The 14,344-nt window shown below is 35.2% G+C and overlaps 1 protein-coding gene across 1 annotated transcript in view; it reads left to right on the top strand.

Moving 5' to 3' along the window:
* Positions 1 to 14,344, top strand: part of LOC106086115 (headcase protein) — a 608,207-nt gene that overhangs the window by 293,447 nt on the left and 300,416 nt on the right. The window contains 1 exon segment of the mRNA XM_059362095.1: positions 1,529 to 1,625. Coding sequence (XP_059218078.1) covers positions 1,529 to 1,625 — 97 coding nt within the window.

Below are 14,344 nucleotides of genomic sequence, written 5' to 3'. Positions count from 1 at the left end.
TTCTTGAGCCACTAGAGGGCGCAATTCTTATCCAATTAGGCTGAAATTTGGCATGTCATGTTTTGTTGTGACTTTCAACAAATGTGCTCAGTTTGGTTTAAATCGTGTCATAACCTGATATAGCTGCCATGTAAACCGATTTTGGATCTTGACTTCTTGAGCCACTAGAGGGCGCAATTCTTATCCAATTTGGCTGAAATTTCGCTTGACATGTTTTGTTATGACTTCCAACAACTGTGCTGAGTATGGCCTAAATCGGTTCATAACCTGATATAGCTGTCATATAAACCGATCTTGAATCTTGACTTCTTGAACCACTAGAGGGCGCAATTCTTATCCAATTTGTCTAAAATTTCGCACGACATGTTTTATTGTGACTTCCAACAACTGTGCTTAGTATGGTGTAAATCGGTTCATAACCTGATATAGCTGTCATATAAACCGATCTGGGGTCTTGACTTCTTGAGCCACTAGAGGGCGCAATTCCTATCCAATTTGGCTGAAATTTCGCACTACATGTTTTGGTATCACTTCCAACAACTGTGCTAAGTATGGTTCAAATCGGTTCATAACCGGATATAGCTGCCATATAAACCGATCTTGAATCTTGACTTCTTGAGCCACTAGAGGGCGCAATTCTTATTCAATTTGGCTGAAATTTCGTGTGTCATATTTTGTTGTGACTTCCAACAACTGTGCTTAGTATGGCTTAAATCGGTTCATAACCTGATATAGCTGCCATATAAACAAATCTGGGGTCTTGACTTCTTGAGCCACTAGAGGGCGCAATTCTTATTCAATTTGGCTGAAATTTCGTGTGTCATATTTTGTTGTGACTTTCAACAACTGTGCTGAGTATGGCTTAAATCGGTTCATAACCTGATATAGCTGCCATATGAACCGATCTGGGGTCTTGACTTCTTGAGCCACTAGAGGGCGCAATTCTTATACGATTTGGCTGAAATTTCGGCTGACATGATTTGTTATGACTTCCAACAACTGTGCTGAGTATTTTGTAAATCGGTTCATAACCTGATATAGCGGCCATATAAACCGATCTTGAATCTTGACTTCTTGAGCCACTAGAGGGCGCAATTCTTATCCAATTTGGCCAAAATTTCGCATGTTATGTTTTGTTGTGACTTCCAACAACTGTGCTGAGTATGGCCTAAATCTGTTCATAACCTGATATAGCTGCCATATAAACCGATCTTGTATCTTGACTTCTTGAGCCACTAGAGAGCGCAATTTTTATACGATTTGGCTGAAATTTCGTTCCAAAGATCTCGACTGATGCAATCTGTGTTGGAGGGTATATAAGATTCGGCCCGGTCGATCTTAGCACGCTTTTACTTGTTAAGGTTTTAAAATAAGATTAAGAAGATTTCTTTCCTTTTCTGGCAAGAAATTAGTTAAGTGTAGTTATTTTTGAAATTATCTGGGAATACAATGCTATTTTATTTATTTTAGTGTTTAAGATTTTTTGGCTTTATCTAATGTATTTTTTTTTTCGTTTTTATTCTTCCAGTTCTACATCTGGCTGTAATGGTATTTTTTCACGTCGCTTGGATTTTTCATCCTTCAACTTATTGCCGAAGACCCGTTTGAATTCCTATCAAGTTAAGGTAAGAGTGAAAACTTATTTTCCTATAAAATTTAAGTTAATTTTGTAATAACGTGGAATTTGAAACATTTTCCTTTAACCCTACGGCGGGTGAGAAGGTCCTTGGGGACTTTTTTTTAAGGGTCCTGGGGAACTTGTTCAATTTCAAAATTTAAAAAAATGCGTCTAAATATAAAATTCCATACAACGGCAACAGATAACTCAACCGTCGGAGGGTTAGTTTAGGTTAAATTGAAAAGCGGGTGCAATTATTCATCCGCCCCATGCCGCTATGGACATACACCTAAGCCGGTAATCGACTTGTAGTGCGCTCTAAATACAAACAAAAATAACCTCGAAAAAGAAAATCTAAGTTAGAAATTCCGTGCTACTTACAAAATCCTTAATTGTTTTCCATGCCACTCCCCTAAGTTGATTCATGTCTGGTATAGTGTCCCCACTTAAGTGCCGGGTGCCATTAGAAGCCAAAGCCGGGCAATGACAAAGGAAATGCTCCAAAGTCTCATCATCTTCCCCGCATGCCCTAGACATGCTATCACCTGACGCACCGATTTTGCATAAGTGAGCTCGTAGTCCTATCTGTCCCGTTATGACACCTGGAGCTATAGTGACCTCTTTCTTACTTCCTTTCAGTAATAGCCTCGTCTTCTCACGATCTGGATCTCCCCATAGGATTTTCGCCGTTCTACCGAACGTTTCGCTGTTCCACAGGGTTGCATGGGCATTTGTGATCCACTCCCTTAACTCGGACTGCGTCAACCCAAAAGTCTTCGGGTTAACCAAGTTTATTGACGACAGTCCTCTGGTCTTCACCGCCAAATCGTCTGCCCTTTCATTCCCCCTTACTCCGTTATGGCCCGGCACTCAAACGATGCGGATTGTGCCATACTCAGAGAAGGTGTCATACTCAGAGCAGGTGTTTTAACACTGCAAGACTGTTCGTGACCTTACCGTCCTGGTTTTTAGAGCGCACACCAAGCCGACTACTGGCTTAGGTGTATGTCCATAGTGGCTTGGGCGGATTAATATCTGCAACCTCCTTTTAACCTAACCGAAACCTACCGTCCTGGTGGTTATTGCCCTTATGGCCAGTTAAGTGTCCGTAAAGATGTTCACACTCGACGTCCTTCCGTTAGTACCACATCACCTCACGCATTCCGTGATCGTCCGGATCTCCGCCAGCTGGACCGTTTTATGGTCAGGCAGTCTAAAACAGATCTCAGTCCCTGGGTTCTCAATGTAGACCCCCAGACCCACTCTGTCCTCTAGCCTTTGAGTCATCCTCGTAACATTATCTTCCAGATGGCAATACTAGGGTCCCGTCAATCCATGACTGTGCCGAATTCAGCAGTGCCTCGCACTCGACCTCAAGGTTCATCTCAGGAATCCGATCCGAAACCTCTTCCCTTCCTTCCGGGTTTCCTTTCGTTGCCTCGAGTATACCGCGATGGACTGAGCTGCTCGGAGGCCACCGTAGCGCAGAGATTAGTATGTCTGCCAATGACGCTGAACACCTGGGTTCGAATCCTGGCGAGACCATCAGAACAAATATTTAGACCTGGTTTTCCCCTCCTAATGCTGGCAACATTTGTGAGGTACTATGCCACGAAAAAAATTCTCTCCAAAGGGGTATCGCATTGGGGCACGCCGTTCGGACTCGGCTATAAAAAGGAGGCACCTTATCATTGAGCTTTAAATTGAATCGGACTGCACTCATTGATGTGTGAGAAGTTTGCCCCTGTTCCTTAGTGAAATGTTCAAGGGTAAAATTTGCAATTGGTATGAGCTGCTCCCATCCTCAATCCCTTCTTCCATCGCCTTATGTCTCATGGCCCCAGTGGGCGCCTCCAACTTAATCCGTATGTCAATGGGTCAGATATCTAGAATAGTCTCGAATGCCCTAGTGGGCGTAGTCCTCATCGCTCCGCCTATGCCAAGACCACATGTTCTCTGAACCTGTTGCATGGTCCTTATGTTGCACTTTTTCTCCATAGCAGTCCACCAAACTACTAAACATAAATAAGTATTGGTCTATATACGCTCCTGTAAAGCCAGTGGACTATCCTCGGATTCAGGCCCCATTTCGATCCTACGGCCCTTCTATATAGTGCCCAACATCTGTGAGCCTTCTCAGTACGCTCCTGAATGTGACACTTCCAATTCAGTTTCCTGTCCAAGATCACACCTAAATATTTGACCTTGTCAGATAACGAAATCGTCTTATTGAAGAAACGTGGTGCGTTAAATTGGCCCACCTACGTCTTCTTCGTGAACAGACATGTTTCAGTCTTCTCTGGGTTAACATGGAGACCTCTGGGTCTAGCCCAGTCATATATCATTTGCAAGACCCTTTCGGCTCCTCTGCATAGCTTGTTCGGATCCATACCCCTTCGAAGTATTATAACATTGTCTGCGTAGTAGACGGGCTCAAATCCCTCCTCAATCAGCATCCGTAAGAGGTAATTTATGGTGGTGACCCATGGGAGTGGGTCCCCCCCAATTAATTTTACTATTTTCGGTCTTTGATTTTCAATTTTCAAAGACTGAAAGTAAATAAATTTTGCCTATACATGAAATGTCATAGTTTTTACCAGAAATATGTTTACGAGCTTTCCCCAATTCTTTAGCTCAAATTTGACTGCTAGATTTCGTCTCTCTTAAATATAGCCTTTCTAAAAATATGCATTGTGCATATAACAAATTTTTTCCATATCCCATTGACATAAAACCTCAATTGACAATTAAAATGGTCTTTAAATTTGCCATAAACATTTTTAGTATAATCCCCTTTTAAAAGACAATTCATTCTTAAAATAACTCTACGTTACGGTCTCGTGCCTTTTAATTAAAGAAATATAAATATATGTACATTGCATGTAAAGAGGCTATTGCTTGTCTAACAAGTTAACAAGGATTTGTTGCTCTCCTACTGTTGCTCTCTCTAACATGGCAAACATTTACACACTCAAGTCTCTTACACATTATTCACGAAATCTTGTAATTTGTTGAAGAACACAACTAATTTGTTGTGTGTCTGTCTGTCTGTCGGTCTGTTCTGCAGTTTAATTTGTAAAATTACTTTTTATGGATCATTAAATGTTTAAAATATGAAATTGTGCCCAATAGTAGGCAACCGTTTTAATAACTTATTCTCCCTTTGGGGTAGGCTTTAAATGTTTGGCCAAACTTTACATGTGAGTTGGTCTGATTAAGATGTTGCGAAAAATTCAATGGTAAAAAGCTATAAAGTTTTAGGACATTGCCATCGTTAAGTTAATTAAAGTGAATGCCCATTTGCATATGCTACACTTTATTGGTCTATGCAATATGACACATTAACTACTGATTCAATAATTTGATTTTAATAAAAATTCATAGATAAAATTATTTTTTATTTGAAACAGGGGAGATTCAAGTATTTTTTAATATTCCATAATAATAAGATATAAAATTGGGCCTAAAAGTAGGCAACGGTTTTAATAACTTAGTCTGCCTTCTGAAGGTATGCTTTAAATTTTTTACCAATCTTTATATGAGAGTTGGTCTGCTTAAAGTGCTTTGAAAATCTATAAAGTTTAAGGACATTGGCATCGTTAGGTTAATCAAAGTGAAATTCTCCACCTTTTTGTGACCATCTAACATTCGTTGTCCTTCGGGCTTGGTCCTAAAAACTTAGCTTACATGTCGCTAGAAGCATACCCACAGATTCCAGTGTCCCTGGAATGTGTAAGGTGGTTCCTAGTCTCGCAAGCTCGTCCGCTTTACAATTCCCTGGGATATCTTTGTGGCCCGGCACCCAGAGCAGGTGAATTTTAAATTGTTCAGCCATCTCGTTGAGAGATCTGCGATAGCCCAGGGAAGCTGTCTGAGAAAATATTTCTGACTGGCTGTGTGAGAGGATGTTTATGGCCATCGTCGTAATGACATTATATCTTTGCCATTCCAACACTTCCTTAATGGCAATGATCTCCGCTGGATACACACCACGCAGTGTTCGAGTAACCTTTTAGATAATACCAGTTCTAGATCTTTAAAGCACATCTCAAAGCCCAAGAAGCCCAAAGAAGTCAATGTCACTTCTATTACATTGATATCGAGTACCTGTCGGTTCTATCAGGAATAGTGGTACAGTACTTTTTATTAAAAAAGCTGCTCAGGCAGGATGTAATCTCACTGCCTGGAATATCGAACATTGTATCAAGGATAACACAGTGTTCGTAGCCGCCACATGACCAAACAGAAATCTGCTGTGACTGACGGCAGTGGTCGCTGCAATTTGTCTAGCCACAATGTCCAGAGGCATTTGATATAGCATTAAATTCAGTGCATAAGATGGTGTCATCCTCAGTGCGGCTGTGATGCACAAACAAGAAATCCTTTGGATCCGGTTGACTATTGAACAGTATGTGGACTTTTGAAGCGCCGTCCACCAGACCACAACACCATATAGCATTATAGGTCTGACAACTGAAATATATACCCTATGCACTAAACCCCCAACTTTTGGCAATGGCTCTTTTGCAGGTGTATAAGACAAGGGTTGCCTTTCTTGCCCTTTCCATAGTGTTGGATTTGAAGCTCAGTTTCCTATGCAGCAAAAGACCCAAGTATTTTGCGCTTTCTGTAAATGGAACATTCTCTCATCCCAAGGAGACAGGTGCCACTGTAGGCAACTTGTATCTTCTGCTGAGAAGAACTACTTCTGTCTTACCAGGATTTACGCCTAGACGGGACAACTCACTCTTTCAAATTCCAGCGAAATCGGGAAATAAATGCGGCTTTTACAGACTTAAGTCCCTAAATCAGCAGATGGCAGCTATATCTGAATATAGTCCTATCTAGGCTATTTACGTTTCAAACAAGGGGAGACTTAGTTATACACACTGTTTCAAATTTCAGCGAAATCGGCTAATAATTGAAGCATTTTAGGCTTAAGACCCTTAAACGGCAAATCGGTCTATATGGCAGCTGTATTAAAATATAATACGATCTGAGGCTTAATTTAACTCACTGCTCTCAATTTCAACAAAATCGGGTAATCAATGCCGCTTTTATAGGCTTATGACCCTAAATCGGCATATCGGTATGATACGATCTGGACTTTTTTCAGTTTGGTTGTCGGGAAGCTTATTTTAACTCACTGTTCTCAATTCGAATAAAATCAGCTAATAAATACTGCAGTTATGGGCTTAAAATCCTAAATTGAAAGATCGGTCTATATGGCAGCCATATCTAAATATGGTCCGATCGGTCCCAAATTCTAGTTGGATGACGAAAGGCTTAAATTAACTTATTGTTTCCAATTTCAACAAAATCTGTTAATAAATGTGGCTTTTATGGGCTTTAGACCCTGAACCGGTAAATAAGTCCATATGTCGCCTATATCCAAATATTGTCCGATTTGGCCCTTGTAATAACGTAACCCGTCGTAACTTGTGGAAATGGGTTTTCAACAAAAGTCTCAACATGTCCTCCGCTATCTCTGCTCTCACTCCCATATCGTCTACAAAAGTTTCAGTTTGGACATGGGTTTTTGAGAGAAACTTTTTCATCTTGGCGGCGCAATTAACGCTATCGCAGAAAACCTTCCAGGAGGCACGTTTTGCGCTCTGGTTATCTTATTACATTCATTGAGCCCTGTGTAATACACATTCCGAAAACTTCCGCTTTTTTACGACATGCTCTGTTAAAAAGTCTGCGGACCTCTTTCCCAATATAGCGAATCTCCCCGGTCTTCCAGTGGTTGTCTTGGGCTGATTTCCTTTCCCGAGGTGGACAACCATCTTCGACTTAACTTAATTAATTGCTATACTCCTCACCCAACTATATCTTTATTTTTGGGTGTTTCAAAAATGTTGCAATATTTCAACAAATGGAAATTCAATTTATATTTTTTATTTAAACTATTTCTTTTACAAAATCTGTTATGGGAAATAGTTTAGAATTGAAGAGTTCTCTGGCTATCCTTAATATATGCTTTGATTTTTTTTCCCCTCCTGAAAGTATGCCCCATAAATTGAATAGCTGCCATACCAACATAGAAAAGGAACACTACAAAATATGTTTCCATACTTAAATATGCAAACATTTTATTTCTATAGAAAAATTGGTAAATATTTTATTTCCGTCAGAAATGAGACATTTTATTCAAAGTGTTAATTTTTTAACATTTACATTTGGAAATAATTTTTTTTTCGAAAATTTTGTTTTTTAGAAAAAGTGAAAATTTTATTTTCTTAAACAAATATTGCTAAAATTTTACTTCTTTATTTAATAAAATGGTCAAATAAATCCCTTTCTATCCTTAATATATGCTTTGATTTTTTCCCCTCCCTGAAAGTATGCCCCATAAATTGAAAAGCTGCCATGCCAACATAGAAAAGGAACACTACAAAATATGTTTCCATACTTAAATATGCAAACATTTTATTTCTATAGAAAATTTGGTAAATATTTTATTTCCGTCAGAAATGAGACATTTTATTGAAAGTGTTAATTTTTTAACATTTACATTTGGAAATAAATTTTTTTTCGAAAATTTTGTTTTAAAGAAAAAGTGAAAATTTTTATTTTCTTAAACAAATATTGCTAAAATTTTATTTCTTTATTTAATAAAATGGTCAAATAAATCCCTTTCCCTTATTGTCTATCCTTAATATATGTTTAAAATTTTGCTCCCAAAAGTATGCCACATAAATTGTATCTGACTTACTGCCAAATGCTTTCATTTCACATTGACCTTTTAATCATATCATGTTTACTCACAAAAGAAATAACTTATGACACCTCCTAGATATTAATCTCCTGAAAGTTTATTGAACCCCACTTAAGTACATCAAGTATAATTGTTTTTACCTCAATGTTGTGAATGGGCGGTTTTTGTTTTTTTCTTCATTGAAGAGAAATTTATCTCTTATTTGAGTAAAAGAAATGCAACCATAAGACTACCATAAGTATTTGCTACTTAGGCCACTTGTAAAGATTCACAACTTTTTATGTTGTTGTTGTTGTTGTAGGTCCCTTTTCAATGTCATTACACCTGTACAGAGTTTTTGCTTTTGATCTGCCTGTCTGGCTAGCTTCATTTTCTGTGTTCTTTTCTGTTCTTTTTTTTTGCTTTATTCTATAGACCTTTCTGAAAGCTTGCAGTAATCCCCCATTATCTCAACATTTTTTTTTTTTGCCTTGCATACATAAAAGAAACTACAATTCTACACACACAAAAACACATTGTTAATGCATTAAATAAACACTTTAATTTCATGCAACATTTATAGCGATATACTAGAAAAATTCATGGCTTGTCTCTTTGTTGGACAGGCCAACATACCAACCCAACTGAGCAGTAGAGGGTAGATGGTAGATGGCGTGAAGTAGGTGGAACCCAACTGGAGGTAGTTGTTTTGTTACACAAATTCTTGGAGGAGGGAAGCTAACAGCATTTCTTGGAATTCTCTATGGAGAGACAGACCGCCTAACGTACATTGCTCTCCTTAAATGGACAACTTTAGCGAAATGTGATAGCGTGTTAAAAAAGAGGGATTCTTTGAAATATTTATTCATTCATTCATTTGTTATGCAGGCTAATTATAAACAATTTGACACAAAATAATAGTAGAATAAAAGCTATTGTTTAGTGTCTTCATAGTAAATTTTGTAGTCTTCAGTGTGATGGTGGTGATGATGATGATAGATTTCCATATTCAAGGAGTAGCAGTTGAAAAGAGCATTACCAGCAACAAAAAAAAAAAAAACATAATAAAAAATTTTAGATAAAATTTCATTTTGATAGTTACTTTTCTTAACATTTAATAGCTGATTGCAACAGAGGAACACCTCAGGGTGGTGTAATGTCTCCTCTACTTTGGAATATAGCCATTAACAATATATTATTGTCTCTGGGAGAAAAAGTGGTCGCGTATGCTGACGACTCTTAGAAATATACTTCAGGAAGCTCTACGTGCAACATCGAAGTGGTATAAATCCATGCAAGACAGAAATAGTTCTTTTCAGCAGAAGATGCAAGTTGCCTACAGTGGCACCTGTCTTCTTGGGAGAAGAGAATATTCCATTTACAGAAAGCGCAAAATACCAGGGTGTTTTGCTGGACAGGAAATTGAACTTTAAATCCAACATTTCGGAAAGGGCAAGAAAGGCAACTCTTGCTCTATACACCTGCAAGAGAGCCATTGGCAAAAGTTGGGGAGTTTAGACCGCGTGTTATGCATAGGGTATATACTGCCGTTGTCAGACCTATAATGCTATATGGTGTTGTGGTGTGGTGGACGGCGCTTTAAAAGTCCACCTACTGCTCAATACTTAATCGCATCCACAGGATGGTTTGTTTATGCATCACAGCCGCACTGAGGACGACACCACCTGATGCACTGAATTTAATGCTGCATTTTATAACTCTGGTCATTGTGGCTAGACAAATTGCAGCGACCCCTGCCGTGAGGTTAAGGAAGCTTTCTCATTGGTCATGTGACGGCTATGGACACTGTGTTATTCTTGATACAATATCCAATGTTCCAGGCAGTGTGGTTTAAAACCTACCTGAGCCTCTGTTTGATGAAAAGTACCGCACCATTATTCCCGATAGAACGGATAGGAACTACGATATCCCTGACAACAGAAGTTACATAGACTTCTATACGGATGGTTCCAGACTAGACGGCCAGGTGGACTTTGGAGTGTACTCTCAAAATCTAGAACTAGTCATATCGAAAAGTTTAGCCGACCACTGCAGTATGTATCAAGCGGATATACTTGCAATTAAGTATGTGTTGAAATGGTTAAGATTTAGTGTCATAACGACAATTGGCTTAAATATCGCAGACAGCCAGTCAGCCTTAAATCCTTGGAGAACGTATTTCTGAACACAAAAACCGCCCTCGACTGTCACAGATCTCTCAACGAGATGGCTGAACAGTTCAAAATTCACCTGTTCTGAGTGCCGGGCCACAGAGATATGCCAGGGAATTGTAAAGAGGTTGAGCTTGCGCGACTAGGAACTACCCTACACATGCCAGGGATACTAGAATCTGTGGGTATGCTTCAAGCGACATGTAATCTAAATTTTCAGACCCGAAGGACAACGAATGATAGATGGTCACAAAGAGGGGGCTGTGAGCATTCGAAAACTATGTGGCCTAATCTAGAGTTGAAGAGGTCTACCGCTTTGCTGTCATTGGCTAGAACAGACGTCTCAGTCATTGTGTCCGTCATGACAGGTCACTGTCTAATCGGAAAACATGCTGACAGACGGAAAAATGCCAGCAACGACTTTTACAGTAGCTGTGAGGACATCGAGGTAGAAGAGACTATAGAATACCTTCTGTGTGTGTGTCCCGCACGAGCAGTCAGAAGGAGTTCCACTTTTGGTTCTCATTTCTTTGAGAACCTGCCTGATTCAATGAACATTCGCAAGTTATTGCGCTTTTTAAAGCGATGTGGATTGTTCAATGGAAATAGAACTAGAAAGCATCTTCCGTCTACTGATCCTGTGGTATCACAATGGACGAAAACGTCTAAGCGAGTTTGATGACCGACTACCTTAAGTGGTAGTCGGTCACTAACCTAATTGTTATAAAAAATTTCGCCAAAATTTTATTTTTATAGAAAATTTTGTTAAAATTTTATGTTTATAGAAAGTTTTGTCAAAATTTTATTTTAATAGAAAATTTATCCCCACCCTTATCCGATATCAAAAAATTATATGGCCTATGTTTCCTTCCAGACAACCTACAAGTTAACCACCATCTCAATATAATTTCTCCCACTCTGTATTTGGTCTGCCCATGCTCTGCGTTTCAAAGTATGAGAGGAGTGCCAAATGGTGAGTTTCGGTTTCACACTGGCTTTTGTAGAATTGCAGAGCGACTGCTGACCGATGGTTGAACTGAGCATCCAAACAAAACAACGGAGTCGCTTATAGTCATGATTAGTTAATATGCACATTTGGAGGGTGGGAATCTGGCATATCAAATCAGATCGAAGTATAGGGGGTCACCCTTATACTTTGATCTGCCAGATTCGTTATCTACTCCCGAATACCTGTCATTTCAGCTCTATATTCATATGAACGTTCAATTTGTTTGCTTAGAGAAATTTTTGGGGTTAGAGCGACTTTCTGGGTACAATTTTCGTATTCTACTCTTCAATACCTTTCCTTTGATGCCTATATTGTCCCGATCGGTCCACTTTTGATTTTGGGTCGCACTTTTGGGACAAGGGGAGCGGACCTTCCCCCTTCCGATATCAACAAATTATAAAGCCTATTCCTTCCTGACCATATTCGTAATCTACTCCCGAATGCCTTTCATTTGAGTCCCATATTGTCATGATCGTCCAATAAAACTATTTTAGGGGGTTTTGGGGTTGGGGCGGCCCCCTAGTTACTTGGACCTAATTTTTAATATGAAATTCGTGTTCTACTCTACTACACATTTTATTTGAGTCCCATATGGTCCCTATCGATACACTTTTATTTTTGGGTGGTACTTTTAGTGTAAGGGGGAGAGTCCGCTCCCATCCGATATGAAAAAATTATATAGCCTGTGTTTCCTTCCAGATTAATTAACACTTTTTGTAAAAATTTCAAGGTAATCGGTTAAGCCGTTTTTGAGTCTACGTGTACGGAACAAACAAACACAAATTGATTTTTATATAGAAAATTTTGTCAAAATTTTATTTTTCTAGAAAATTTTGTTAAAATTTTATTTTTCTAGAAATTTTTGTCAAAATTTTGTCAAAATTTTATTTCTATAGAAAATTTTGTCAAAATTTATATTTTTATAGAAAATTCTGTCAAAATTTTATTTTTATAGAAAATTTTGTCAAAATTTTATTATAGAAAATTTAGTCAGAATTTTATTTCTACAGACAATTTTGTCAAAATTAAATTTTTATAAAAAAATTTTATTTTTATAGAAAATTTTGTAAAAACTTTATTTTTATAAAAAATTTTGTCAAAATTTTATTTTTATAGAAAATTTTGTCAAAATTTTATTTTTATAGAAAATTTTGTCAAAATTTTATTTTTATAGAAAATTTTGTCAAAATTTTATTTTTATAGAAAATTTTGTCAAAATTTTATTTTTATAGAAAATTTTGTCAAAATTTTATTTTTATAGAAAATTTTGTCAAAATTTTATTTTTATAGAAAATTTTGTCAAAATTTTATTTTTATAGAAAATTTTGTCAAAATTTTATTTTTATAGAAAATTTTGTCAAAATTTTATTTTTATAGAAAATTTTGTCAAAATTTTATTTCTATAGAAAATTTTGTCAAAATTAAATTTTTATAGAAAATTTTATTTTTTAAAGAAAATTTTGTCAAAATTTTATTTTTATAGAAAATTATGTCAAAATTTTATTTTTATCGAAAATTTTGTCAATATTTTATTTTTATCAAATATTTTGTTAAAATTTTATTTTTATAGAAAATTTTGTCAAAATTTTCTATAGAAATAAAATTTTCTATAGAAATAAAATTTTGACAAAATTTTCTATCAAAATAATTTTATAGAAAATTTTGTTAAAAATTTTATTTAAAAAAAATTTTGTCAAAATTTTATTTTTTTAAAAATTTTTTTAAAACTTTATTTCTACAGAAAATTTTGTCAAGATTTTATTTTTATAGAAAATTTTGTCAAAATTTAAATTTTATAAAAAAATTTGTCAAAATTCTATTTTTATAAAAAATTTTGTCAAAATTTTATTTTTATAGAAAATTTTGTCAGAATTCTATTTTTATAGAAAATTTTGTCAAAATATTATTTTTATAGAAAATTTTGTCAAAATTTTTTTTATAGAAAATTTTGTTAAAAATTTTATTAAAAAAAAAATTTTGTCAAAATTTTATTTCTATAGAAAATTTTGTCTAAATTTTTTTTTATTGAAAATTTTGTCAAAATTTTATTTCTATAGAAAATTTTGTCAAAATTTAAATTTTATAAAAAATTTTGTCAAAATTCTATTTTCATAGAAAATTTTGTCAACATTTTATTTTAATAGAAAATTTTTTCAAAATTTTATTTTTAAAGAAAATTTTGTCAAAATTTTATTTTTTTAGAAAATTTCGTTAAAATTTTATTTCTATAGAAAATTTTGTCAAAATTTTATTTCTATAGAAAATTTTGTCAAAATTTTATTTCTATAGAAAATGTTGTCAAAATTTTATTTCTATAGAAAATGTTGTCAAAATTTTATTTTTATAGAAAATTTTGTCAAATTTTTAGTTTTACGGAAAATGTTGTCAAAATTTTAGTTTTATAGAAAATTTTGTCAAAATTTTATTTTTATAGAAAATTTTGTCAAAATTTTATTTTTATAGAAAATTTTGTCAAAATTTTATATCTATAGAAAATTTTGTCAAAATTTCATTTCTATAGAAAATTTTGTCAAAATTTTATTTCCATAGAAAATTTTGTCAAAATTTTATTTCCATAGAAAATTTTGTCAAAATTTTATTTCTATAGAAAATTTTGTCAAAATTTTATTTTTATAGAAAATTTTGTCAAAATTTTATTTTTATAGAAAATTTTGTCAAAATTTTATTTCTATAGAAAATTTTGTCAAAATTAAATTTTTATAGAAAATTTTATTTTTTAAAGAAAATTTTGTCAAAATTTTATTTCTATAGAAAATTATGTCAAAATTAAAAAAATTGTCAAAATTAAATTTTTATAGAAAATTTTATTTTTTAAAGAAAATTTT

Source organism: Stomoxys calcitrans, chromosome 2 (genome assembly GCF_963082655.1).
Source record: "Stomoxys calcitrans chromosome 2, idStoCalc2.1, whole genome shotgun sequence".
Taxonomy (NCBI): Eukaryota; Metazoa; Arthropoda; class Insecta; order Diptera; family Muscidae; genus Stomoxys; species Stomoxys calcitrans.
This window is presented reverse-complemented; position numbering and strand designations above follow the sequence as displayed.